Raw genomic sequence first — 26,505 nt, 5'->3', positions numbered from 1 at the left:
AACTCTTGGCGACGTTGATTGCAAGAGGGAGCTTCGTGAGTTGTGCTTGTTGTCAAACAACACACATCTAATTGGGGAGGACACTTGAAATTCCAAGAAAGGAAGAAGAAACCAAAGATTTTTCAAGATTTTGCAAGAATGGACTATTACTGACCAAAGAAGGTGTCCAAGAAAAAATCAAACAATTGGTATGGGCAAGAAAATAAATTTCACTTCCAAAAACAGTGCTGGAATTTTGATTCAAGTGATTCAGAAGAAGAATTCCCACATACTAATTTTACCCATGCCCGATTTTCTCGAAAAACCTATCATTATCCACAATAGAAATTTGATTCTAGTGATTCTAGTGACTCCGATGATATTTCTAAGGCAGTTTGGGATGGAATACAAAGGCCAAAATATCAACAAAGGGCTCAATGATCCAATCAAACCCGTTTTTCAAGAAACCAATTGACAAGACTTCATAAACCTCAAGGAATAATTAAAGGTTTTCCAGCAAGAAACCAACATTTTAATCATCCCATTAGAATTACTGAAAACCAGCACTTGGGAAGAAGCTTTGGAGGTCAATCCCGAGATATTTGATGGAAGATTCAGAATCTTCGGATGAAGGCTTTGTAGAGAATCATGAAAACTTGAATATGGCTCGAATAAGAAGATATTATGATCAAAGAACACCCAAAAATATCCCACTACCAATTTGTAGGTCGAAACATTTTAAAGAAAACTGAAATATTCAAATAAAAACAAGTATCAGAAGGATTTTCGCAAGGGAATTGATGAAATTTGGGATCTTTTGGGGAATTTCAAGAAAGACATGATTATATTCTTCAAGATTTTCCAAGAAACCTTCAAGAACTACATTCAAGCACTCAAGAAGATCAAGAATTCAACCAAACAAGGTGTGAAAATATACTAGAAACAAACAAAAAAGAAATACCAAGAGATTCGAGACTTGTGTATGAAATAATTGAAAGAAAATAGGTTGAGATATGGAACTCAAGTGTGAAGGCCATAATAGGCAAAGAAAAATCAGTGGAAGACAAGTCTAAAAAAGAAGGTAAAACGTTTGAGAAAAAAGTTTCCTTGGAAGAAGAAAAATTGAAGAGGCTGACACGGAGGTTGCACAATTTGAATTAGATGAGGAAGAACAATCAATTGAAAATTTGAAAATCAAAGATGGAGATGTTGAGAACGAAGAAGAAATTCTCTGTAGAGATGAAGTTAGTAAAACCATTTCGAAATCAAGGCTTCTTCTGCCATTTTTGAATGAAAAATCTATGGAGAAAATTGAGAAAACTGTACTGTTTGCAATTGATTCATTGTGCGAAGGAGGGAAAACTAGACTTGTTACAGAAACATGCAAGGAAGTCAACGATGTAAGATTTACAAGAATGGTTTTTTCTTTATCAATCAAGTCCAACCCATCTATTTTAAAGAAGCAACCCGAGGATATTGGGCTACACTAGTTTATCAATTTTGCTTTGTGTTTTTCAAGGAAGAGGATATTAATTTCCAGGTTCTTTTACGCCAATTTTCAACATATTTGGAGGAATCATTAATTTGGAAGCTTTGGCATATTGATGACCTTAAAAGGCAATTTTCAGTAGGAGTATTTTGCAATAGTCGAAAGAAGCATCCTTAAAAGAATGACTCATCCACTATTTTCATTCCATTATTTTTTATAAAAAAAACAGCAGTTGGGGTTTTTTTTAATTTTCAGATTATCTTTCTGTTGTATGCCTTGAAATAGGCAAGGTCTTCTCAGTATTGTACTCAACAATTGAATTTTAGTCCTTTCTAGGAGATGATGAGAATGCTATGGAGGTGTCAACCTAGTTAAGATGTCCTGGTGCATTTGCTGATCCTTTTTGTTTTGTTAAGTTTTGAATAGTTTTGCTCTTTATGGTTTGTTTCCTTTCATACACTTGTAACATCTTTCATTATCTTAATGAAGTGGATTGTTTCTTGTTCAAAAAAAAAAAAAACTCGAGGACGAGTTTCTTTTGGGAAAATAGAATATCATGTAATATGATTGGGATAATTTGGTAAATTCATATTAATCTTGGTTAATCCTTGATTAATTACATTTTAGTTACCCAATTAGTTTTTAGTTTCTTTTTAGTTAACCTTTTAGGATTCTTCTAATACTCTATAAATAGAGAGTCCCCCTCTTGTATTAAACAACTTATGATTAATAATAAGGATTTTGATTTGATTATTGGAGATTTATTTCCATTTAGCATTTAGGCTACATCACCAACCCAAGTGTATTAACCCAAAAAATGTTTGAATACGAAGCAATGCTAGGAGAAGTTAGGTTTTGTCCGGGCTTGTGATTGGGTATATTTAGCTGTAGTTGTTTTTGTAGTCCTTGTACTTGGATACTCTGCACTTTGATATTTGTTCACCATTTTTTGTCCGAATTTTTTAGATATGATGTGGATGCTAATGGGTGTCAACTAGTTGAGATGCCAGGGTGCACCTCCGGATCCTCTATATTGTATCTTGTACTTTTTTTTCATTATATCAATGAAAAGCGTTGTTTTCGTTAAAAAAAAATAAAAAATAAAAAAAAATAAAAGGAAGAAGAAGAAGAAGAAGAAGAAGTAATGCAAGACATCAATGCCTATCTGTTGATAGGTCCATCCACTTTTTTTGGATCCATGTCCTCAACTCTCGTGGACTTATCTCTCTTATGTAAACATTTTTGTTTATTCTTCTTTCCATATTAATCACATTTCTTTTTCTCAGTATTCCTTTTCACCGTTGCCCTAGTTTCCATACTTTTACGACTTCTCTTCATTTAAAACATAGGTCTGTAACATAGGAATGGACATGATATATGAAAAAGAATTCCTCTGAGGTAAATCATTGCTGTCAAAACTCAAATATTGAATTATAAGAGAGAGAAAACCTCAGCTTCAATTTCGTCATAGAGAAAACGCTGTTTCAAAGTAACCAAGGCATGTTGAGCTGAATCATTGTAAATGTCAAGTGGAAATAGAACACTCTCGAAAAGGCCAGCATTTTGAGACTCGAGGACATAATCCACCAACATCCAGGGAAGGGAGCATTCAATAGGAAACTGCAAGCAGAAAAGAGAATGAAAAAGTCATCTAATTTATGAATGTCGCACAGTTCTAAGAACACTTTAAGCAGCAAACAATTAAAACAATTAAAACAATTCCATGGGTTGTTATAGAATTGGAGGGAATGGTAAAAAGAAGAACAATAAATTCGTAGACCGTCCAGTGCAAGAAATTCATAGTTTTGAAGGGCTTATAGAACATTATGGAGATAATTTTTTTTTTAAAAAAAAAACTAATAGGTAGCTAAGAAGCTTGGACACAAACACAGACAACTTATACAACACAACACAAACAAAATGACACAAAAAATCTAAAGTAGGACAAGAGAGCGTGAAGATACATTTTTTTCTTTTCTTTTTTTCTTAATATATTTAATACTTCAAAAAAGATAAAAACAAATAAATTTGAACAGAAAAATAAAAGTGTTTGTAGTAGAGCAGAGAGCGGTTTGGATCTCCCCTCATGATTTGTTCCCATCTTTCAAATGGGTTTTTAGAGTTGGAACAAATTTTAGGGATTGTTCTTTTTTTTTTTTTTTTTTTTTTGAAATAATTAGATAAGTAATATACTAGGCAGAAGATATAGCAATGGGCTAAGCTAAATTTCAACGTTTTTTTCAAGTCAACATGTTTTTTTGCCCCTTTGCCACCATCCTCCAGTGGCTTTCGTTTCTCTACTCTCCCACTCATTCCCTATTAACCTCCTTAGCTGCTGTTTTCTGTCGATTTTATCTAATCAACCTTTGATTTTTGGTAACATTCTTGCAAAATCATGGACGTTAAGAGCTATTGCATCTGTAACATTTATATCTGTATTTGGCAAGAAAAGAGTGGTTTCTTTCTCGAAGATATGACCACTTTACAACCATAGACGGTAGCCAATTTGGTAACTTGGTCTAGCTCAATGTTGTTACCCAAAAAATCAGATTTGTCACGATTAATGTTCAGGCCGGATGCTACTTCAAAATATTTGATGATATTGAAGAGGTTTCTAAGATAAACTTCATTGTGGGAAGAAAAAGAATCTTCATCAATAGTATGACTTTTTCTTTACGATACAAATAATTTAAGAAAAAGAAAGTGGAATAAAAAAACAGTCATCAGCTAGCTAAATTTAATCATAGAAGTTAAAAGATAGAAGCAAAAGAGTTGATATTTCTATCTGATTTGAGATTCTCCCTAAACTCATACTCACCATGTCAACAAGCTGAATGTGCAAACTTACGTCAATAATATAGCTAGTTCCGTAACCATGAACCCCATACCTGAATAACACGAGAAGTCTCTAAATAAAACTCTCTAAACCATAAGAATCCAAGATCTGTTAATGTTGCAACAGTCGCTGCAAAAGAATACTAACATTAATAATTATCCATGAGGATCATAGGAAATAGCTCATCAACATTTTAATAACAAAAAAACCATTTGTAATGAGTCATAAGAACTTGAAAGTAATAACATTACCATGGCTTTTGAGATGCAAAGACGAACTAGCATTTTCTTTTTTGGGTATAGTAATATAAAAAAAAAAAGAGTAAGTGAATCGGCGGATCTATATGCTTATAAAATATGTGCCAAAGAGTGGCAGAGTACCTGTATAATCAAATATGTGAAGAAAGAAGCTGAGCTTGTAGAAAAAGTTCTCTAACAGTTTCAAATCATTAATGGGAATCTCAGATGCATTATTCCCAAAAAGCCCTCCCGGCTTTCTAAGGTTTCCACCAGACACCACCTCATAAATCAGAAATTGCAAGCAGTGAACCTGAAACAAAATAAAAGATTACAAAGTAATCTAACTTACCCTCAAGCTTCTTGGGTTTTAGTTCTATATTTTAGATATTTAAATTCATTAAAAATAGGAAAATTTATCAACTTGTAGTATAAAATATCATTCAATCTATGACTGTCAACAGAAGAGAAGTATGCTTCATATCTTCACTAACTCCAATGAAAGTGAGCATTCGATGAAAGCCAACAGAAGAGAAGTTTGTTGGCAAACTAAGTGAATATAATATTAAATTTACGTCCACCCATCAATTTAAGCTTTTGAGTCAATAACTGATTTAACATTGTATAAGAGTAGGAGCTCTAGGAGATCCTATGACAACTCCTGCAATGTTCTTTCCTCTTCACTCAATATTGATTTCCATTTGTTGGGTCTTCTACAAATTTTCAAGCCTACAAGTGAGAGAGAATGTTAATATAATATTAAATTTACTTTCTTTTTTTTGGTAAAAGAAACAATTCATTGATATGTATAAGGGAAGAACCCGAGCAAAGATATTACAATAGAGATCGCCAATTACTGACTAAAATAGATAAATTGAAGTGAGTGAAAGGGTACTTTAATTTACACCAAGAAAAAGCAATAGACAAAATGAGTTCTAAAAATCGAGCACTAGAAGAACATGTATCATTAAAAAGTCTTCCGTTCCTTTCACCCCATAAGCACCAAAGGAAGGCACGAATAAAGGCCAACCAAATCACCAGCTTAGTACCATCAAAAGGATGACCCACTAACACGGAGGCTAAAGCTTCGGAAATATTATTAGGACAAGTGAAATACCAACCAAAAGCAGGCAAGAGGAGATCCCAAAAGCTAGTAGCAAAAGAATAGTGAAAAAAAATGAAACAACGACTCAGTATGCTTATGTCACATATGACACCAAGAGGGAGAAAGAGACATATAAGAGACATATAAGAACATGTATCATTAAAAAGTCTTCCGTTCCTTTCACCCCATAAGCACCAAAGGAAGGCACGAATAAAGGCCAACCAAATCACCAGCTTAGTACCATCAAAAGGATGACCCACTAACACGGAGGCTAAAGCTTCGGAAATATTATTAAGACAAGTGAAATACCAACCAAAAGCAGGCAAGAGGAGATCCCAAAAGCTAGTAGCAAAAGAATAGTGAAAAAAAATGAAACAACGACTCAGTATGCTTATGTCACATATGACACCAAGAGGGAGAAAGAGACATAAAAGGGCATGCAACGTTGCAAGCGATTAGCAGTATTGATGGCTCCCTAGCTGAGCTCCCAAAGAAAGATTTTAATCCTCTTGGGATATCTATCCTTCCAAATCATCAAATAAAGGTCAGTCAAAACTGAATAGATATCATCCACCAAATCAGTCATAAGAGATTTAACAGTAAAGCCCATAGAAGGAACAAGAGGCCACAACCAAGCATCAAGGGAGGAACGTAAGCGGACAGATGCCAGATGAAGGGATAATGAAGCCCATTCAACAATCTCCAATTCAGTAAGATTGCGACGTAAATTCAAATTCCAAGCAAACGTAGCAGAGATCCAAGCATTAGCAACAATAATCTCAAGTTGTTGCATAAGACGAAAGTGCCTTGGATAAGTGTTGACAAGGACACCACAACTTAACCAAGAATCATGCTAGAAAGACGTAGAAGAACCATCACCAATACGGCGTTGAATCCGATTGGCAATCAGATCAGTAAATTTACAAATGTACCTCAAATGAGCTCGAGAAGAACCACCAGAAATAGGTGAGGACCAAACACAATCAGAGCAATAATACTTAGCAACAATGAGCTTCCTCCATAAAGCATCATACTTAGATAAGAATCGCCAAGTCCATTTCCGTAAGAAGAGTAGAGTTTCAATGTTTAAAATTTTCAATGCCAAGACCACCCAATAATCGAGGGCACTGAGAAATTACCCAATTCACATTAAGTAAGCCACAACACCACAAGAACCTTCCCAAAAGAAATCTCTAACCAACTTATCAAGGCAACCAATAACAAAGGAGGGAGCTTATGCTACTCTCTCAACCACTGGCTGCCAAAACGAAACAGACTTAGAATTGCCACCCAAAGGAAACCCTAAATAAGATGCAGGCAAAACCTCTTTTGCAACCAAAAGATCGCAACAACCAATCAAAATTAGAGTCTGAAACATGAATCCCAAGGAGCTCACTCTTAGCAAGATTGATTTTAAGCCCCAAAGCACATTAAAAAATGTGAACAATGTGAACAATGTCAAACAAGTTCTGTAAGGCAAATTTCTCAGCAGTAGAGAACAATAAAGTGTCATCAGCAAACTATAATTGAGCCAGAGAAAATTCTGAGTGGCCAATAGTATGAGCAATAGTAAAACCCAATGCGAAACTGTGGTCAAGAAGACGACTCAGACAATTAGCAACTAATATAAATAAGAAGGGAGAGAGAGGGTCGCCCTGTGTTATGCCGCGTGAGGGAATAATCTTGCCACAGGGGTGGCCACTAAGAATGATGGAACAAATCGCACTAGTTATGCAACCTCTAATCCAAGTGCGCCAACAACAACCAAATCATTTTATATGAAGAATAGAATCAAGGAAATCCCAATCAACCATATCAAAAGCCTTCTCAAGGTCCAGTTTTAAAACCACCCCTGGTTTATTCCTCATAGTCCAATCATCAATAAGCTCGTCAGCCATCAAAGAAGCATAAGAATCTTTCTATTAGCCACAAAAGCAAGCTGATTGGCAGCAATGGTGAACGGAAGAACTTTCTTCTGACAATTTGATAATGTTGAAATTATATTTTAGCCCTAAGGGCATTTTTGTCTTTTATCAGTCTAGGGTTTCTCATTGTTTGGTTATTTATACATGTTCTTGTATTGTGTACTGTGTATCTGAATTAAAAATAAAAACTCTTATCATGGTTTTTTCTCCCTGGTCTAGGGTTTTCCACGTAACTCTGGTGTTTTTTCTTTTTCCCCTAACTTTTCAAGATGGTATCAGAGCATGGTGATGAGAACGTCGCTGGAATAGAAGAGATTCAGTCATCGACTCTAATAGGGGATGGAAATCCAAGAGAAAACTCTAACAGTGCTGAAATTAGGGCTACCGTCGATCAATACCTACGGTCATTACTTGGACCGATTCAGATTCAACCAGCCCTAATCGATCCAGCCGTCACTGAAGTCGGAGGACCCCCGCCGCTGCCGACGACGACTTCAACCACAGTGCCGCCGCTGCCGTCGAGACTCGACCATCTGCCGTCAACCCAGCCCAGATACGAGCGTCCGCCGTCGACTTCCTATGTTTTCCAGCCGCCGGGTTTTACAGCCGCTGATTCTGCTCCAGATCCCGCCGACGGAAGTGTTTCAGGTCAGTCGTTCTCCATTCTGTCTACCCATCGAATCTTCCATCTTCGAGTCTTCCTTCATCATCAAGTTTTCCATCTTCGAATCTTCCAAGCCCTCTGAATGTGCCCGATATATCGATCTACCAGAACCCACATCATCATTTGAACCACCCGGTCCAGCAGAACCCGGTTCAACCAAACCCGGTCCAGTCGAAACCTTTACAGCAACTTCTTGTCTCCCACTATTTTTCCTCTGGTCAGCCAGCTCCTCCTGTTGGTTTTCCCACACCAACAGAAACGATATCTCCAGGGGTTTATGGGCAGAAACAACCTACAACGATTCATGGTGGGACTGTTAGTGTTCAACAGCAACTGGCAAACCTTCAACACCAAATTTCTGCACTTGGAGCAGCTGTTAGATCTTCGGCCAATCCTTCAACAGATTTTCTACCAGATACATACCCGGGGGTTCCGTTATGTTCAGAAACTCCGGTAACTACTTACCCTACTTTGCCTTTCACAAACATTATGTCTGGGTCTGTAGGCAATTTTGCAGGAATTTCCATTGGCGAAAAAGTTAATGGACAAAATTATTTTTCTTGGTCACAATCTGTGAGGATGGTTCTCAAGGGGCGGCACAAGTTCAGGTATCTAACAGGAGAAATACCCAGACCAAACCTCGGGGATCCTCAGGAACGGATATGGAAGGGGGAGGATTCTCTCCTTCGCTCAATTTTAATAAATAGTATGGAGCCTCTGATCTGTAAGCCTCTTCTTTACTCAGCTTCTGCTCGGGATATCTGGGAAGTTGTCCAGAAACTTTACTCGAAGAGGCAGAATGCTTCACGTCTTTATACCTTGATAAAACAGGTGCATGAGTGCAAGCAAGGGACACTCGACGTAACATCCTATTTCAATAAATTATCACTGTTGTGGCAGGAGATGGATCTATGTCGGGAAATAGTTTGGAATTGCCCAGTTGACAAGGTTCAGTATTCAAAGATTGAGGAGGCTAACCATGTTTCGGATTTTCTAGTTGGCTTAAACTCGAAGTTTGATGGTGTTCGGAGCCGAATTTTGGGACAAAGACCAATGTCGTCCCTAATGGAAGTTTGCTCCGAGGTCAGATTGGAAGAAGATCGAACCAGCGCTATGAATGGTATAACGCCTAATACCCTGGACTCTGCTGCGTTTGGAGTCAAGTCATCGGGTTCAGAAAATGACAAACAGAATGGAAAGAACCCTCCAATTTGTGAGCATTGCAAGAAACCATGACATACGAAAGATCAATGCTGGAAATTACATGGCCGACCTCCAAATAGCAAGCGACGTCCTCCGAACGACAAATCTAAGTCCGGTCGCGCCTTCGTTAGTGTAGCTGTTGATGGTGCCCCTCCAGAGACGAGCCAGGTGGATCCAGGTACGGTCGGAATCGACAGTATTGCACAGTGAGGTACTCCCCATTCCTTTAGTTTCTTTGCTAAGGGAGATGAATCCTGGATCCTTGATTCTGGAGCAACGGACCATCTAACTGGATCATCTGACTAATTCCTCTCCTATTATCCAAGTGCTGGAAATGAGAGAATAAGAATTGCAGATGGGTCATTTGCCCCCGTTGCAGGAAAAGGCCATTTATCCCCACTTCAAGGACTGATTTTGCATAATATCTTACATGTGCCAAAAATATCCTATAATTTGCTATCAATCAGTAAGTTAACCAGAGATTTGAACTGCAAAGTTGTGTTCTCACCAGATAATGTTTTGTTTCAGGACCTGAGCTCGGGGAAGATGATTGGCACTGCCTGACACAATAGGGGGCTCTATTTTCTTTCCAACGATGCTTCGTTTAGGAGTTTATCTAGCACTTGTTTACTGTCTTCTCTTACTATTTCTGAAACTGATTTCTTATTATGGCATTTTCGTCTTGGACATCCAAATTTTCATTATATGAAATATCTATTTCCCCATTTATTTCGTAATGTGAATGTGTTATCTTTGTCGTGTGATGTTTGTATCCGTGCTAAGCAGCCTAGGGCGTCTTTTACCTCACAACCCTACAAACCTTCCTGGCCCTTCCACCTGATACATAGTGACGTTTGGGGCCCTTCGAATGTCACAACGGTATCAAGTAAATGGTGATTCGTTACCTTCATCGATGATCACACTTGTCTTACATGAGTGTTTCTTCTTACAGACAAGTCTAAAGTGACGACGGTCTTTCAACAGTTTTACACTACCGTCGAAACCCAGTTCAATACCAAAGTCGCCATTCTTCAAAGTGACAATGGGCGTGAATTTGTTAATCAGACTCTTCGTGAGTTCTTAAACTCGAAAGGAATTGTCCACCAAAATTCCTGTGCTTATACACCTCAGCAGAATGGGGTGGCCGAACGGAAAAATCGCCACCTCATTGAAGTAGTCCGATCCCTCATGATACCTGCATCCTTACCCTCGTATCTATGGGGGGATGTTGTTCTTACTGCAGCTCATCTCATAAATCGGATGCCCTCCCGTGTGCTCAAATTCCAAACCCCCTTAGAACATTTTAAAGAATCCATCTCGTCCACTCGCCTTTTCCCTGATGTTCCTCTTAGAGTTTTTGGGTGCACCGTGTTCGTCCATAATCATGGTCCTCACCAAAGTAAATTTGCTCCTAGGGCCCAAAAGTGCGTCTTTGTTGGTTATCTGCTCCATCAACGGGGCTACAAGTGCTTTCAGCCTTCCTCTCGAAAGTATTTTGTCACCATGGATGTCACATTTCTGGAGGACAAGCCATTCTTTCCCGTTAGTCCTCTTCAGGGGGAGACTTCGAGTGAAGAGGCTAACACTTCCACCTACTCTGTTCCCTTAGACTTGTTTCCCGAACCTATCCCTGAAACAGAAACAAATGAACCTATCCTTCCTACAAAACAAGTGTCTTGGATAACCTACTATCGAAAGCATCTCCGAAAGGAAATGGTTCCCGAAATTGTTTCCCCTGTTGCTCTGCCGGAAGGTGTTCAAGAGTCAAAATCGGAACCGGCTCAGGTTCAAGGTACTTAGGTGAAGTCAGAGATGATGACAGTGCAGTCAGGGATGATGGCAATAATGAAGCGCCCAATGGTGCTCAGGGGACTGAAAATGAACAACAGTTGGGTACAGATCAACAGGTTGACAAGACCAATGAGATTGAGGTTGATGCTACCTTGGATTTGCCAATAGCTCTGCGAAAAGGTACTAGGTCGTGCATCAAACACTCTATGACAAGCTTCTTGTCTTATAGTAACCTGTCTACGAGATTTAGAGCTTTCACCACTAGCCTGGATAATGTGATAATTCCGAACAATGTGCACAAGGCTCTGAAAATTCCAGAATGGCGAGGTGCAATTATGGAGGAGATGCGGGCCCTTGAGACTAACAAAACATGGAATCTGGTTAGTCTTCCGAGAGGGCACAAAACCGTAGGGTGCAAGTGGGTGTTTACTGTCAAATACAAGTCAAATGGAACTCTCGACAGATATAAGGCCAGATTGGTTGCAAAAGGATTCACTCAGACGTATGGAGTGGATTACTCAGAAACCTTCTCACCTGTGGCAAAACTTAACACTATTCGTGTCCTCCTTTCTGTGGCTGTTAATCAAGACTGGCCTCTCCATCAGTTGGATGTGAAAAATGCATTCCTGAATGGTGAACTAGGAGAAGAGGTTTATATGAACCCACCTCCAGGTTTTGAAGTCCAGTTTGGCAATCAGGTGTGCAAATTGAAAAAATCCTTGTATGGACTGAAGCAGTCCCCTAGAGCTTGGTTCGATCGATTCACCACCTTTGTTAAATCTCAGGGGTTTGTTCAAGGGCATTCAGATCACATCTTGTTCACTAAGAAGTCAGCACCAGGAAAAATAGCAGTACTGATTGTCTATGTTGATGATATTATACTATCAGGAGATGATTCAGCAGAAATTGACAAGTTGAAACGATGAATGGCAGATGAGTTTGAGATAAACGATCTCGGTACCTTGCGATATTTTCTAGGAATGGAGGTAGCAAGATCAGTAGAAGGGATCTCAGTGTCTCAGAGGAAATCTACCTCAGGATACTGTACCTTTGTGTGGGGAAACTTAGTTACCCGGAGAAGTAAGAAGCAAGGCGTCGTGGCTAGAAGTAGTGCCGAAGCCGAATATAGGGCTATGAGCTTGGGTATATGCGAAGAGATTTGGTTGAAGAAGGTTTTGGTAGATCTACATCAAGAAAGTCATGACCCGATGAGACTTTACTGCGATAACAAGGCTACCATTAATATTGCACACAATCCGGTTCAACATGACAGAACCAAACATGTTGAGATTGACGAACACTTCATCAAAGAAAAACTGGATAACGGTAGCATTTGCATTCCTTATGTTTCGTCCAGCCAACAAGTTGCGAATGTTCTCACCAAAGGGTTACCCAGACAAACTTTTGACACCTGTGTTAGCAAGTTAGGTCTCATTGACATCTACGCCCCAACTTGAGGGGGAGTGTTGAAATTATATTTTAGCCCTAAGGGTGTTTTTGTCTTTTATCAATTTAGGGTTTCTCATTGTTTGGTTATTTATACATGTTCTTGTATTGTGTACTGTGTATCTAAATTAAAAATAAAAACTCTTATCGTGGTTTTTTCTCCCTGGTCTAAGGTTTTCCACGTAACTCTGGTGTTTTTTCTTTTTCCCCTAACTTTTCAAGAGATAAAACACGGGCAATAATCTTGTAAGCACATGAAATAAGACTAATAGGTCTATAGTAAAAAACAAATCTTGAGTCAACCTTCTTAGGAATCAGACAAATATAAGTCTCATTCAGCTTCATATTAATAAACCTAGATGTATAAAAATCATTAATAACTAACAGCATATCAGATTTGAGGGTAGTCCAAAAAAATCTGAAAAAAAAAGCTACAAAACCATTTGGTCCAGGGGATTTACTAACACCAATGGAGGAAACAACAGCAAAAACCTCATCTTCAGTAAAAGGACGCTCGAGGTCCATGGCTTGATGGGAAGAAATAGGATTCCACTCAAGATTAGTTGGAAGAAAATGTTGACCCATGTCTTTTGTGAAGAGAGATGAATAAAATGACAAAAATTCGGTCTCAATATCTTGAGAAGTCAAAAGACTATTACCATCCCGGGAGAGAATTTCCATAATGGACGACTTACGGCAGCGAGCAACAACAATTCTGTGGAAAAATCGGGTACTTTGATCACCCTCAAGAAGCCATTTCAGCTTACAACACTGCTGCCAATGAATGTGATCTTGAATGGTCAGGTTTTAAATCTGTTAACGAATGGTCAGGTCTTCCATTATGATCATATTAAATTTACTTTCACTCATCAGCTTAAACTTTTGGGTCAATCAGTAACATTGTGGTTGTGACTAGAAGAGATTTTTATGCCATTTTTTAAAAAAGACATAAAAATGACTTTTCATCGAAATAATGAAAGAGTGTAATTCTCAAAGTACATAAGATACACATTTTTTTTAATATTTGTGAGTGTCCGGGCTAGTTTGTGTACACTTCAACTAATCTCACAGATCAACCCGTCTGGCCCTATTATTTGGGTGTCAAGGAAATTCACAGGATATTAAGGAAACAAAAATGGAATTCAAACTTGCCTCATCATCAAGCCTTTGCAATCAGACAAAACTTTGTTAAAATGTCATCGAGGAAATAGCTAAGACAATTGCTCAGAATAGAGAATGGGTTACCTTTGGCCCCCTCAAATTAAAAATGGAAGGGTGAAACGCATGACTCCACGGTTCTGCAAAAGTCATTCCATCTTATGGGGGATGAATCAGATGTAGAAAAGAGATATTCCTTTACATATATGGAGCCTTGAAACGTTCAAAGCAATCAGAATTTGTAGTGGGGGCTTCACTGATTATGCTGATAGTAACTCATGTTTGTTGAAGTGTATGGAGGTTGTAATAAATTTGAAAGGGAAATACCATGGATATATTCCAGCTAAGGTGATCCTTCTTGATAAAGACTCTCTCTTTAATGCGCAAGTTAGTTCTTTTCAGGAAAAAAAATTCTTGATCAGTGTTCAGGGCTCCTTTCCAGCAGCTTGTCAGTTCTATTAGAATACAAACAGTCTCGATCCTAACCCAGTGGACATTTGGAGGATCCAAGACGGCTATCGAAGTTCAAAAGTTAATATCCACCATCCCTCTTCTAAAGAAGATTGCAATTAGTCCAAGGAAGGCCCCCACATGTCAAACATTTATTGACAATACTGACAAGTCTGAAGGGGCTGATAAAATGCGGACTACAAAAGTATTTAGATTTCATTGTCACTAAAAACAGCAGTTAATGAAAAGTGAACTTTTTTTTATTAAAAAAAGAAAGAAAAGGAAAGGAAAGAAAAGAAAAGAAAAAGAAGAAGACCGAAGAACCATAAAATAAATGTTTCATTAAAACCGAGTCCTCCTTCCTCATAAGTAACATCCCATGAAATAAATTTAGAATCAGGATAACAATATTAGAACAGACCTTTGTGGATGCACACAAGACAAATAAGAAATAAGTGGAAAGGTTGGAAAGCATGAATTGGGTCAAAGTGAGTCTTTCCTTTTGGAGCATTGTTTGCTTCATCTATTCAATCTGGAAGCAATTTTTCGTCATGACAGGATCCCAAAAAGAGAGGCTAGGCAGGTTACCTCATAGCAAGAGGCCCAAGACAAGACGAAGTAAGCTATTTTATGACCTGACAAGGCACGCTATCTGAATTTTTCTTCTTTCGTCATACACCATCATGTGGGATATTATGTTCAAACCATTTTTTTCTTTTCATTTCAAACAGTACTACAAAAAAAAAGGGGGGGTAAACCAAAGAGACCTGAGTAGCTGTAGGTGCAACTGGCCGTGGATAAAAGAAGTTCACTTTACTTTCTTCACCTCTTTGCGTAGACTGTGCTTCAGAATCAGATTTGCTTCTATTTGCCATCCAATCAGCTGACAAGGTTCGCATATCAGAAAGAATCCTGAAAGACAGTCAAATGCAGAAGTTATGAAGAACTGATAACGTCAATTTGAATTTACCCAGAAGTGTTCTAAGCAAATTAATAAGTTATTATTATTATCATTATTTGTTAAAAGATAGAAAATAGAGAACACTAAGTTTACATGGAAAACCCTAGAACAGGGAGAAAAAAAACCTTAGAACAGATAAAGAGTCTCTTTTTATTATTTTAACATAAAATGAAAGGGACCCCCTCCCTTCCCCTGACCTCCTGTCCTCCCCTGTTTCAGCCCTGCTCTCCAGCCTTGGCCTTGCCATACCAAACCACGCTGGTATCTTAGTCCTTCAGTCAGCCCCAGAATCCAAGGAGGTGAAGAGTTGCAAAATAGGTGTCCATTTCTTCTGTATGTGGAAAGTGAGCAATGGATTTTTCATAGAAGACCTGAAAAAAGGACAAAAAGTTCTCTTTTCTCCACTAATGGTGCAATGGCTAGAGGGTAACCTAAAGAGATTACTGTATGGCTCATCTTTTGAATTTTTTCTCCTTAAAGAAAGGGTTGATCAGTGTGTCATGCGCCTCTCCAAATTCCGGGAAAGCAGGGGCTGGTTCATAGAATGTGCAATCTGGCCATCATCAGGTGGAAGGAAAAACATTCACATCCCTTTTGGGGATGGCATCTCAGGCTGGCAAGAACTCAATGACATGGTCAGTGGCTGCCTCAAGAATTCCTCATCCCCCCCCCCCAGTTGTATACAAGCCAGCACTGAGCTCCCCTCTTCAGCCACAAACTTCCCCAAGGAACCAGAATTCCCCTGTCTCCCCTGTTTCGGTGGTCAAAAAACAGAATAGGCAGCATCAATGGGTGATCAAGCAAGCTGATGTGCTCCAACCTGATTTCTCTGACCTTTGGATTGTCTCACGTCTTTTTGAATTCAATAATTGACTTCATATTTGTAAGGCACTCAAAGACCACTTTCAATCTAATGTTATTATCAATCCTCTATTTGCAAAAAATGCCCTGGTAACAATGGACCGAGACTCATTGGATGAACTAGATAAACTCTCACGCAAGTGGCAGAAATTTGGCTCATTCCATCTGAAATTTGAAAGATGGAACAACTCCTCCCATGGTAGACCAGCTCATGTCAAGGGTTATGGGGGTTGGATCTCTATCAAGAACTTACCCCTAGATTATTGGTGCAAACAGACCTTCGAGGCCATTGGGAAATACTTTGGGGGATTAGAAAGCATAGCTATGGAGACACTTAATTTGATTAATGTTACAGAGGCCAAATATTTGTGGTTTTATCCCAACAACAATTGAAATATCAAATGAAAAAAGAGGATCAATTTACTTGAATTTTGGAGATATCACATCATCCAGCCCTCCTAGTAAGGTCAGTGATGACTTATTTGAATCTGACTTTACAAATCCTATTGATTTAATCCAGATTAATGTGATGAAGGCTTTTATTGTGACCCATTAAATTCAAAATTCAACTTCCTACTTCCTTCTAATTGCAACATTAAGTTCTCTAGAAGTCCAGGAGTCTTCGTGGATAATAAAGAAAGCAAGATGAGAGAGATTGAATCCAAGGCCAAGAAGTTAAGAGGCCGTTCGAAATCTGAGCCGCCCCCCATTCATGCCTCACGAGTCACGCCTCTGCCTTTTGATCTTCCCGAGCAGCCACCTTCAGCACCGTCTGCAGAGGACAAAGAATTATTTAAAGAAAAAATTATAGAGGGACGTGACCCTTTAACTTCCCCTCAAAAAGGCGCCAAGATTGATCTACTGATTGAAAGTAAAACAAAGGGTCATGACCCTTCAAATTCTTCTCACAAAGGCCCCAAAATTGACTTGGGAAAACCCAGTCCGACCCTTCCTAATCAGAATCCCGGTTCGTCTTCAACCAAACTTGAGAAGTCTGTTACTCAAGACTTTATCACAAAGAAGCCGAAGGCCTTGGTCTCCATTCCTTCCTCCCACAGACGGATCCAAAAGGTGAAAAGGATTAAGACACTCAAGCATCACATTTCTGCAAAATCGAATTCATTTGGGCTGAGACCTTTTCCCAGACACTTCATCAAAAAGCAAACATCCTTTCAAAACCCCTGGTCAGCCATCTCCAACCCGTATATTCTTGAAGTAAGTTGTGCTAACCTACAAGCCAATCCTTAAACTTTGAGGCCTGGAAGGGAAAGTCCTATCCAACCTTCTCTACATTGCACCCGAAGTGATAACATCTCTGCAGATAGCCAATTTCCCAGCCGTAACAAGTTTATTTTCCCCTCTCCATTCTCCCAAGACTCAGGTGATGACTTGTTAGCTAGCGTGAGCAGCGAGGAGCTAGATGTTAATGATGATGAAGATAAAAAAGAACTTGATGACAATCAAGAAGGCATGGACTTCTCCCTAAGTCGGCTCTTCCTCCTCCCCGATGAACATTCTCAGGTTAGTGAAAGCATTTTCCCAACCCCCCTCTAAATTTGTCAGATGTACCACAGAGTCTACACTCCATCATAAAAGAGTGTGATTTCATTTTAGCTTGATCAAAAGGAAAAGTGTTGAAGAATCCTCGGTGAGTCTTAATGAAGATAGTTACTTGGAACACAAGAGGTTTAGAGGATTCATCAAAAAGATTGCTTCTAAAAAGATTTATGAAAAAAGTCAATCCGGATATTGTCCTTATCCAAGAGACAAAAAAAGACAGAATTGAGGGCTCATTTATCAAAAGCCTTTGGAGCTCAAAAGAGGTAGGATGGGTCTTGGTGGAAGCTAAAGGAAAATCGGAAGGCATACTCTCAATGTGGGATGAGAGAAAAATTCTAGTCACCGACAGCTCAAAAGATGATTTCTCCCTTTCAATCAAATGTCAAACGTTAAACAAAAAGATCTGTTGGATAACAAATGTATATGGTCCTTGTGATTACCGAGAAAGGAGAAGATTTTGGGCAGAATTATCCTCTCTGGCAGAAAAATTTGATGATCCATGGTGTATTAGGGGAGATTTCAACCGCATTCAAAGGAGGCATGAGAGATTTCCAGCTGGTAGAGCAACGAAAGACATGAATAACTTCAATAAGTTCATCAAATTAAACAACCTGCTGGAACTTCCACTCTTAAATGGACAATTCACTTGGTCAAGGGAAGGTAATGGTGCTTCAAGATCTCTCATCGTTTTCTTGTATCAAACACATGGGAAGAAGTTTTCGATAACTCAAGGGTTACAAGACAAGCTAGAACCATGTCAGATCACTTTCCTCTTACCTTAGAAGCAAGAGCTTTTGAATGGGGGCCCTCACCATTTTGGTTTTGTAACAGCTGGCTGAGCAACAAAGATTGCTGTAAATTGATTGAAAAATCTCTGAAAATGAAGAAAAAACATAAATGGGCAGGTTTTACTCTCTCCACCAACTTAAGAGAAACAAAATCAGTCCTAAAGAAATGGTTTCATGACTATGAAAAAGAGAAGAAGATGAAAGAGGACAGCTTACTAATAGAAATTCATAGAAAAGACTCTCTCATAGTGGGAGTATTCTCTCAAGTCAGTGATGAAGATGCAGCCTTTTCCTTTAAGGCAGATCTCCTAGCCTTTTACCAATTAGAAGAAAGAAGCCTCATTCAAAAATGCAAGATAAAATGGTTAAAAGAAAAGGATGAGAACACTTCTTTCTTCCACAAATTCCTATCAGCCAGAAAGAGAAAAAACTTGATTGCAGAATTGCTTAATGATCAAGATATTCTAACCAAATCCACCGGGGATGTTGAAGATACTATTTTGGCCTTCTACTCATTTGTATACTCAAAAGATAATGATCCTCGAGTCATTCCTATCAACCTTGACTGGTCAAGAGTCTCAATAAGTCAAAATGAGCAGCTGGTTGTAAGTTTTTCTACTCTAGAAATCAAGCTAGCAGTGAAAGGGTTAGGAAGGAATAAGGCACCAGGGCCAGATGGCTTCACGCCAGATTTCTTCATCCATTTTTGTCATCTTCTGAAAGACAATCTTATAAAATGTTTGATGATTTCTACAGCAACAGTAAGCTCAATTCATGTATTAAAGAGAACTTTTTTTGTTTAATTCCACAAAAGACTGATGCAATGAAAGTCAAAGACTTCAGACCAATTAGTCTCACTACCCTCTTGTACAAGATAATAGCAAAGGTCCTAGCGGAGAGGCTAAAAAGAATCATGCCAAACATAATCGCCCCCACTCAAAGTGCGTTTATCGAAGGAAGACAGATCCTAGACCCCATCCTAATTGCAAATGAAGGAGTCAAGGACTATAGATCGAAAGGGAAGAAAGGATGGCTCCTAAAGCTTGATTTGGAGAAAGCATTTGATAGAATGGACTGGTCATTCCTTGAAAAAGTCCTAATTGGAAAGAATTTCAGCTCAAAATGGATATCTTGGATTTTGGGGTGCATCACCAATCCAAAATTCTCTATCTTTATCAATGGAAAGCCTCGTGGAAGGATAGTGGCATCTAGAGGAATTAGGCAAGGAGACCCCCTTTCTCCTTTCCTCTTCATCCTTGTAGGAGAAGTCTTAAATGCTTTAATCAACTGGTTACATGAGAAAGATCGTTTTGAAGGCTTTTTGGTTGGGAAAGATCAAGTCCACGTTTCAATTTTGCAATTTGCCGATGACACCCTTATTTTTTGCAAATATGATGATGATATGTTAGAATCTCTTCGAGTTACTCTTGACCTTTTTGAATGGTGTTCTGGATAGAAAATTAATTGGGAGAAATCATCCCTTTGTGGTATAAACATTGACCAAGACATGCTGGATAAGTGGGCAGAAAAGTTCAATTGTAAAGCAAAGCAACTTCCCCTTCTCTATTTAGGACTTCCTTTGGGAGGTTATCCGAAAAAGATTGATTTCTAGCAGCCTGTTATTGATAAACTTCAAGGAACTCTTGACAAATGGAGAAGATATAACATCTCAAGAGGAGGAAGAACAACCCTTTGTAAGTCGGTTCTTTCAAACCTCCCCACCCTACCCAAATAAATCATAAACTCATATCCAGTATTGGAACCTTGAAACAATGGAAAAATAATATAGGAAAAAAGTTGAGAACATAAAACAAAGGAACACTACTTAATAAAGCAGACCAAATCATGCAACAATCTTCCATTCCTATAAGTACTTATCTGAATATGATCATGGAACAATCAATAAATAAGAGTAACAATAAATGATGCTTGTGAAACTCTTAGGTTTGAGAAAGAATCAGAATGCTCTATTCATTCACCAAAGATATGAATATATACAAGTGTACAAAGCATAGAAAAGGAAAATATCATAAAATATTTACAAGAATGGAAAATCCTAATTATAGAATTATAACACTCCCCCTCAAGTTGGAGCATATATGTTAATCATGCCCAACTTGTTATATAGATAATCTATACGTCTTCCATCTAATGCTTTCGTGAAGATATCTCCTAATTGTTCTCCAGTCTTCACATATCCTGTAGATACCAACCCTTGTTGAATTTTCTCACGTACAAAATGGCAATCAACATCAATATGTTTAGTCCTTTCATGAAATACTGGATTAGACGCAATATGAAGTGCCGCCTGATTATCACACCACAACTTTGTCGGTGTGGTGATTTCAAATCTCAACTCAACAAGAAGTTGATATATCCAAATCAATTCACACACAGACTGTGCCATTGCTCTATATTCTGATTTTGCACTTGAACGTGACACCACATTTTTCTTCTTACTCTTCCAAGAAATCAAATTACCACCAACAAAAATACAATACCCTGAGGTTGATCTTTTGTCTTCTTTAGATCCTGCCCAATCAGCGTCTGAGAAACATTCAATATTAGTATGACCATAATCCTTATATAACAAACCACGCCTAAGAGCAGCCTTCAAATAACAAAGAATTTGTTCCAATGCAACCCAATGATCATCTGTAGGGCATGACATGTACTGACTCATAATACTTACTGAATAGGCTATGTCGGGTCGAGTCACTGTAAGGTAATTAAGTTTTCCCACTAACCTCCTATATCTTTCAGGATCTTTTAGCAATTCTCCATATTTTGTGAGCTGTAAGTTAGGCATCATTAGGGTACTACATGGCTTAACCCCTAGCTTTCCTATTTCAGTCAACAAGTCAAGTACATATTTTCTCTGTAATAATAGAATTCCTTTCTTGCTTCTTATTACCTCAATTCCTAAGAAGTATTTTAACATGCCCAAATCTTTTGTATAGAATTGACTATAAAGAAAGGTCTTTAAAGACTGGATACCTGAAGCATCATCACCAGTAGTCACAATATCATCCACATATACAACTAATAAGATGACACCACCCTCAGATCTCTTAAAAAAGACTGAATGATCTGACCTACTCTTCCGCATTCCAAAGCTTTCAATCACCTGACTAAATTTACCAAACCAAGCTCGTGGGCTCTGCTTTAATCCATAGAAGGATTTACAAAGGAAACACACCGTTCCATTCTTCCCCTGAGCAACAAACCCTAGTAGTTGCTCCATATACACCTCTTCTTGAAGATCACCATGAAGAAATGCATTTTTAACATTGTGGATCAAAATTAAATTTTTGGTACTAAAAGGAGATTTAATATCACAATTTGGATAATGCCGAAGGGGTTGTTAATTGCGCACCAGTAAAGAAATTGGAACTTCCTTCTCACAGCCTTTCTCCACAGTGGAAGCCATGGTAGCAGAATTTGGGTTAGAGAGAAATTAAGAGTATTTCATGACATAGCTTTCCCTTGGTCAGTTTCGAGATAGCTTGGCTCAATCAGAGTGCCTTTTCATGGTGCATCCTTTCCAAGTTTTTCGAAGATTACTCCATTAAAGATTTTTGTTTAATTTGGCGCGATTTTATTTTTTCAGCATAGCATTAGTTGTTTTTGGCTGCTTTGTTTTTCGTGTTTTGACCTAATTGTTGTTGTACTTACATTTTTGTTACTCCTTTGTACAGGCTGCGTTTTAGCCTTGGTCTTAAATATGTTGAATTTGATCTGTTTGGATATGATGAGAGCATTAAGGGGGTGTCAACCTAGTTGAGATGCCCGAGTGTACCTCCCGATCCATAGACCTATATGCTTTTTGCTCTTTGTATCTCTCTTGTACTTTGAGCAGTAGTCCCATTTCATTTTATTAATGAAGAGTCTCGTTCCAAAAAAAAAAAACAGAAAAAACAGAAAACCAAACTTCCATAGAGCAGAATCATCATGCCACCTTTTCCACCTTGGCACAAGATCACTCAACTGCTGGAATCACACAAAAATTTTTATCTAACCCCTGCACTTTCATGTCATGAATTATAATCCTGCCCTCATCATTGGTGAAGAGAATAATATTTACATCACTTTCCTTCCACACAAACCCAACTAAGGGGAAGGTCGTCATTATTCCTACCAGCAAATATGTTTTCTCATGAAGATTCTGTTTAAATTTTTAAAGCAGAATAGAAAATTTTCACCAACTCTTAATCAACCAAAAATTTAAAATAAATAGATTAACTTAGTTTTTTAAAACAAAAAGAAAGAAAAAAAACATTATGGAACAGAATTTTGTTTAAAACCAAGGAAATCAGAAATACTCTCCACCTTGAAATTTCTTTCTTCTTCCGGAAGGTAGTTCGTAACATGGTGGCCAATGTGTTTTGAACAAAATCTTGAACCTCAGCATGTACTGTTTCCCACAAAGCATCAGCTACCAGAGTATCACACTGCTGCATCATTGACCCAACGCTCTTTATATAGCTAACCAGCTCAACAAGAGCTTTCCTTTCCTCTGCACTATAATTATGTCTCACCACCTAGAAAAAACATCAAAGAACAAGCAAGTCAACTAGTCAAAAGAAAAATCAGAGGACATGGACAGGCTGTCTTTTTTTTTTTTTTTTTGGGGGGGGGAAAGGAAATGAAACAATATAATAAAGTGATTAAGGCTCAAACCAGTAATGTTAAACTCGTACGATCAAAATGAAATGCAAGCAAAACGACTCAGACCATATTTTTGACTCGGAAATAACATGTATCCTCCGTCGAGTTTTGAATCATAGGAAATGTAACGAATTGGATCAATCTGATTAAAAAAATAATAGTTCAGCTTTTGACTCACCTGAATCACAGCACATGCTAGGAATTGGAGCATGGGTGGAAATTTTGAATCGAACCCAAAAGAAATCGAAGGAGAAGAAGAAATCGAAGAAGATGAGGGAAAAATTGAAGAAGATGGCAAAGAAGAAGATGCAGTAGAAGATGGCAAAGAGGAAGATGCAGTCTAAAAAGCACAGAAACTGACATGCAACACGAATACAATACGATACCGACACGACAACATGCCAATTTTAGAAAAACGTAGGACATGATACATTGAGGACATTTTATATATATTTTTTTCAAATATAAATATATGCTGGGCATATAAACATATTGTGAAATATTACTTTTAAAAACATCAAAAATAACAACCATACAATTCATGAAAAATATAATAGATAAGATGATCAACGGTCCAACATCATAAGTCATAACAAATAGAAACAAAAATATATTTAAGAAAAGGAAAAAAAAAACAGAAGAGAAAGATAAAAATAAAAGCAGAAATAGATTTAAGAAAAAGGGAAAAAAACAGAATAAATAGAATAATTTTAAAAAAAAACTATATATAGCCATTACAATTTTAAATAAAAAAAATAAAATCTTGAATTTTTTATAAATAAAAATATTAACAAAACAATTTAATTTTTTTTTTAAAAAAAAAAAAAAAGAAACAATATTTTTAGATATGTTAAAAATTAGCCAAGCAAGTATCATCAATTAGAGGAAGAATACTGCCACTCGGCTGCCAGATTTGCAGCATGCAATGCCAGTTTGCTTGCTCATTTAATGCTTCTAGAAATACAGTCCTTTTTCGTATGCTTTTTGCCCGTCTAGTTCTCACTCTTCTTATTTTTATTTTTTTCTCTGCCTTTCTTCTTGAAGAAGATGTCGAAGAAGCCAAACAAGAGAAAAAAAGGTCGTTTTTCGTGTCGTAGAGGTGTCTGAAGCCGTGTCAAGCCAAGTCTCGCCATGCTCGGCCGTGTTGGAGATACAAAATTTAATGATAAAATAATCGACACGTCAGCTGGCGTGTTGGACACGTGTCTAGGGTGCATCGGTGTCTGACACAAACACTTGGCCATTTTGTGAGAGTCCATGCTTCTTAGGATGCAGTAGAAGATGGTAGAGGTTTTGAGTGGATTACAAAAGATTGAATAGTGCAATTGTTCCAAAAAAAATCCCAATGCCGGTAATAGAGGAATTATTAGATGAGCCACATGGATCCACAATTTATTCGAAGCTCGACTTGAGACCGAGTATCATCAGATCAGAATGAAGGAAGAAGAGGTCCCTAAAATGGCTTTTAGAACTCATGAAGGCCACTATGAGTCTTTCGTGATGCCATTTAGGCTGCCAATGCACTGGCGACATTCCAATCCTTGATGAATCACATATTTCGCCCTTTCTTGAGAAGATGTGTGTTGGTATCTTTTGACGAAATCTTAATGCACCGCTCAAACTGGGACACACACCTGAAACGCTTGGGTATGGTACTTAATGTGATGAAAGACAATTATTTGCAAACTGCAAGAAAGTATATTCAAACAGACTAGAATACAATATCTCGGTGGATTTCACCCGATGGTGTTAAAGTGAAGGAGGAGAAAATTAAAGCCATTTTAGCCCAAGAATCAAAGAGAGCTTATGGGATTCCTGGGATTAACTGGATATTATTGGTGATTCGTGAGGAATTATGGAATTATTACACAACCTTTGCATCGTTTTGTTACACAGATGTGTTTTAGTGGTATGAGGAAGTAGGGCAGACCTTCAAGTATCTTAAAAATCTTAAAAAGGTTATGACCTCGCTTCCAGTGTTAGCTTTACTTGATTTCGACTTACCATTTATTATTGAAACAAATGCATCAGGGACCGATTTGAGGATTGTTTTTACATAAAACCATCGCCCAATTGCTTATTTCAATTAGACTCTCTCAGCAAGAGCTCAAGCTAAATCGGTTTACGAAAGAGAGCTGATGGCGGTGGTTTTAGCGGTCCAAAAATGTAGACATTACTTGTTGGAACACCAATCATGGTGATCTCTGATCAAAGAGCATTGAACTTGTTCGAACAATGGGAAGTCTGACCATATTATCAAAAATTACTAACCAAGCTCCTCAGGTATGATTTTGAGATACTCTACCACTCGGGACTTCAAAATAAAGTAGCGGACACCCCGCCAAGGATACCTCCCTCATCCGAGGAGAATACACCACTTATCATGGAGTTGAACACGATCAACACATATTCCATACTGGATGTGGAGATAATCCAACAAGAGGTGGAGAAAGACTTGGAGTTAGACATTTCATGATTCGGTCATGAGGACATTCCGGATTTTTGAGAACATATAAGCGAATGATTGGGGAAATCTTCCGCACAGGAATGAAGAAGGATGAATATGTTGCGAAATGTTTCGTGTGTCAAGAGAACAAGAATGAGGCTCTATCACCGACTCGTTTCTTGCAAGCGCTGCCAATTCCGGATTGTATTTAGGAAGATGTATCTATGGATTTTGTAGAAGGCTTGTCAATATCCAAAGGGAAGGATGTAATTATGGTCGTCAATCGCTTGAGTATATACAGCCACTTTATTACCTTGAGCCACCATTTTTCAGCAAAGCAAGTTGCCGTTGCCTTCGATACTGACCATGACAAGATTTTTGTCACTTTTGGAGTGAACTATGTGCAATTCAAGAAACGAAATTGAGGAAGAGTACGACCTTCCATCCTCAGACGAATGGGATGAGAGAAATTGTGAACAAGTGCTTGGAGACTTATTTGAGGTACTTTTGCAACGAACCAAAGAAATGGGGTCAATGGTTACACTGAGCCGAATTTTGGTATGATATGAATTACCATATCTCAATTAACACGGCTTCGTTCACCATAGTGTATGGTAGAAAAGCACGGCCAATTATCACTTATAGGGATAGGAAAACAACTCAGCACATTAGAGAGAGACTTGGGCCTTGCTGAAATTAAAAGATCAACTCGGACTAGCTCAGAATCGAATGTGTAAATTTGCTAACAAGAAACAATGAGAAGTTGAGTTTGCTGTGGGCAGTGCTATTGAGGCGACTCCGGGCGCGCGCCTGAGGCGAGAGGCGAGACAACCGGAGCCCTCTGCGCCTCTTTTGTCACTGAGGCGTGCAGGTTGAAGAAGGCGCTCGCCTTGCAGCGCCTGGCCACACCTTGTGCCTTGGCCAAGGTGTGCGCGGGGT

General features: G+C 38.3%; 1 protein-coding gene across 1 annotated transcript in view; it reads right to left on the bottom strand.

The window, feature by feature from the left end:
- Nucleotides 1–26,505, bottom strand: part of PIR121 (transcription activator) — a 93,973-nt gene that overhangs the window by 27,124 nt on the left and 40,344 nt on the right. The window contains exons 14-18 of the mRNA XM_039022792.2: nt 22,782–22,993; nt 15,050–15,194; nt 4,685–4,853; nt 4,357–4,433; nt 2,918–3,088 (exon numbers count right to left, since the gene is read on the bottom strand). Of these exons, the coding sequence (XP_038878720.1) occupies nt 2,918–3,088; nt 4,357–4,433; nt 4,685–4,853; nt 15,050–15,194; nt 22,782–22,993 (774 nt within the window). The remainder of the gene's footprint in view (nt 1–2,917; nt 3,089–4,356; nt 4,434–4,684; nt 4,854–15,049; nt 15,195–22,781; nt 22,994–26,505) is intronic.

The sequence above is a fragment of the Benincasa hispida genome, chromosome 2 (genome assembly GCF_027475165.1).
Source record: "Benincasa hispida cultivar pf3 chromosome 2, pf3_genome.v1.1, whole genome shotgun sequence".
Lineage (NCBI taxonomy): Eukaryota > Viridiplantae > Streptophyta > Magnoliopsida > Cucurbitales > Cucurbitaceae > Benincasa > Benincasa hispida.
Note: the sequence above shows the minus strand (reverse complement) of the source record. Positions and strands in the feature narration are given on the sequence as shown.